The sequence below is a fragment of the Trypanosoma grayi genome (assembly GCF_000691245.1).
Source record: "Trypanosoma grayi strain ANR4 Tgr_2222_V1, whole genome shotgun sequence".
Taxonomy (NCBI): Eukaryota; Euglenozoa; class Kinetoplastea; order Trypanosomatida; family Trypanosomatidae; genus Trypanosoma; species Trypanosoma grayi.
The window spans coordinates 1-551 of record NW_008827840.1 but is presented as its reverse complement, the minus strand read 5'-3'; the positions used below and the strand labels follow the sequence as shown (position 1 = coordinate 551).

At 65.5% G+C, this 551-nt stretch overlaps 1 protein-coding gene across 1 annotated transcript; it reads left to right on the top strand.

Annotated features, from left to right (window-relative positions):
- Positions 1-41: 41 nt before the first annotated feature.
- DQ04_22221000 (putative ribosome biogenesis protein) lies at positions 42-551 on the top strand (the record flags this gene model as incomplete). The annotated part of the gene is made up of 1 exon (XM_009318078.1): positions 42-551. A coding segment is annotated over one exon (510 nt), but the record flags the coding sequence as incomplete, so codon positions are not given.

The window sequence follows — 551 nt, the reverse complement described above, 5'->3', positions numbered from 1 at the left end:
CACGCCACCCCGTGCTCCGCAGCCGGCCAACTAAGAGCGTAATGTCGACCATCGGCGGCTTCAAGCGCCGCGCCCCCAAGTCGCTCAAGACGCGCCACGCCCTGAAGAAATACGAGCCGAAGGTGGTGGAGAACCCGAAGCGCGTTCTCTTCCTCCGGGGGGCGCGGACGAGTAGTGTCGTGAACGACGCGCTGATTGACCTCGCCGCCATCACGAAGCCGCACTGCAAGAAGCTGCGAAAGCGCAACGCCTTCCACCCATTCGAGGGCCGCGAGCACCTTGAGTTCCTCGGCTTCAAGAACGACTGCTCGCTCTTCTGCTTCAGCAGCGACAGCAAGAAGCGGCCGCACAACCTCGTGCTCGGGCGGCACTTCGACTTTCACGTCCTCGACATGGTGGAGCTCGGCATCATCGCGGCGGACCGTCTCGACGTGCGGGACGCGGCGGGCCTCGACGTCGCGTCGCTCGGCGGCCGCCCGTTCTTCGTCTTCGACGGCGGCGAGTTCGCCAACGACACGACGTTCGTGCGGCTGAAGAGCCTGCTGCTCGAC